Genomic DNA, 1,957 nt, shown 5'->3' with positions numbered 1-1,957 from the left:
TCTTTAGATTAATGGAGTGTGTCTGTCTGTTTATATTCATTTCTCAATTCATATAACAAGAATATATTTTGTTGCACAAGGATCAAGTAAATAACACAAAGAAGAAATATATATTACATAAATTTCTAAATATGTATCCTACTTACTTAATTATTGGCGGTTTATATAATAAATTAACAACACTGAGGATGATCTGATAGAAGTCGAAACGTTTGCATTATGAGCATGTACTGAAAATTGTTTTATTGGTCCGTAGATTTTCTTAAATACTTCCTTTAATTTAAAATGCTTATATTTGCATCAATAATATTAATTACTCGTCGATTAAGCGTGCGATATTACTACTCCAGTTTCAGTTTAGGATTATATTTAAGACCGATAAATAATTAGCGCACGGATTACTTGCACTGGAAATTGTATAAATTCATGAGAATTATTAGACACGAAGAACCGCCTTGGCCGAATGACATTTTCCACTCATACGTGTTTAATCTTGTCGATACATTTTTACTTAACGTTGCGTATTAAATATTACAAATTATATTAAATATTGTAAATATTATACAATATAATAAATGTTATACGTGAAGTGTTGCTTGAAATTTTACGTCTCCTTTGTGAGAACGTACAGTTTTGGTTTCAAGCTTTACTAACTCCCAGGGACTCATCTTCTCCTACACTTTATGTAAGCTATATCGTAGTAAACTCACCACGAACGAGTGTAAGGATCCCCAGTGGCATCACCAAGATAGCGACCATAAGATCCGTGATGGCCAAGCTCATCAAGAAATAATTAGTAACATTTTGTAGCCGTCGTTCCCAAGCGATCGCCAGGCAAACTAGGATATTCCCTGCAGCTGTTCCCAAAACCAAGACGAGTGCCAGCATTGCCCACCAATTGTTGAGCTCTTCCGTGTTCTGATTTCCGGCGGGACTCGTGCTCGTCGTCTCCAAGTCGATTTCGCTGCCGTTCGAGGAAACGGCAACCCATAACGAGTAATCATAAGAATCCGTCAAGACGACCTGCACAGTCGTCGATCTCGTCATCGCTCAGTCAAAACTTTCACCCACCAAAACGCACACTTTCACGGGACGCGAGGACTCTGTATTTGAAAGCGCACTATCGCAGAATCGTCGGGATACAAAGATTTTTTACAAGTTGAGAATTATCGAAGTAACGATGATTTATGTTAAAATTAATAGTCGAAAATATTTTTCGGAGAATTAGAGGAGTTGTGAAATTTGAAGGAATTGAAGATTTACAAGAGATTTACAAGAGATAGATATAACTAAATGAGCTATAATTGAAAAACGTTACCGCACTATGAGAAAGGAAATTGATCAAAATGAAATATTTTTAGAGCCAAAAATTCGAGGAACGGAAGCTCAGGAAGGTATGGTATTGAAGATGAAAAATTCAGAAAATGCTGGGAATTTACGAAATAAAAATTTGAGCGAAACAAGAATTTATGTTGAAGATTGCTGAGTCGAGAATGTAACAAATTAAAAATTGATGGACTTTGAAAATCTGTAGATAAACTATAAGTATTTGAAAGATTCGAAATTTTATAATAAAATTGTAAATATAGAAATATTCATTCGGGAATCCAAGTAACTAAATATAAAAATTACGAGTATCTTAAAAATCCAATCATTTGATTTTAAAGGAGGATACTCCAGTGATTTACAAATTTTATACAACTCTTATATTACAACACTATACATTCCGATCTTGAAATACTTTCCTTAAAAGTCTGAATCAATTTTTCCTTGATTGTAAAATCATAAAATATTTTCTGAAAGAAGACCTTTTTCCTAAAGACGGAAGAGGCCATTCCGACTGCGCCTTCCACGAATTACGAGTATCGATAGCGATTCAATTCCATCGATGCGACTGATCCGATATACCGGGTAATATATCGATGGAAAATGGGGATTGCGTGTTCAACAGGTTTTA

At 34.5% G+C, this 1,957-nt stretch overlaps 1 protein-coding gene across 1 annotated transcript in view; it reads right to left on the bottom strand.

The window, feature by feature from the left end:
• LOC108691752 (5-hydroxytryptamine receptor 2A) overlaps positions 1 to 1,047 on the bottom strand; it is a 36,730-nt gene extending 35,683 nt beyond the window's left edge. Inside the window, exon 1 of the mRNA XM_018199635.1 lies at positions 711 to 1,047. Within this exon, the coding sequence (XP_018055124.1) occupies positions 711 to 1,047 (337 nt within the window). The remainder of the gene's footprint in view (positions 1 to 710) is intronic.
• Between the last annotated feature and the right edge of the window lie 910 nt (positions 1,048 to 1,957).

The sequence above is a fragment of the Atta colombica genome, unplaced genomic scaffold (assembly GCF_001594045.1).
Source record: "Atta colombica isolate Treedump-2 unplaced genomic scaffold, Acol1.0 scaffold51, whole genome shotgun sequence".
Lineage (NCBI taxonomy): Eukaryota > Metazoa > Arthropoda > Insecta > Hymenoptera > Formicidae > Atta > Atta colombica.
Note: the sequence above shows the minus strand (reverse complement) of the source record. Positions and strands in the feature narration are given on the sequence as shown.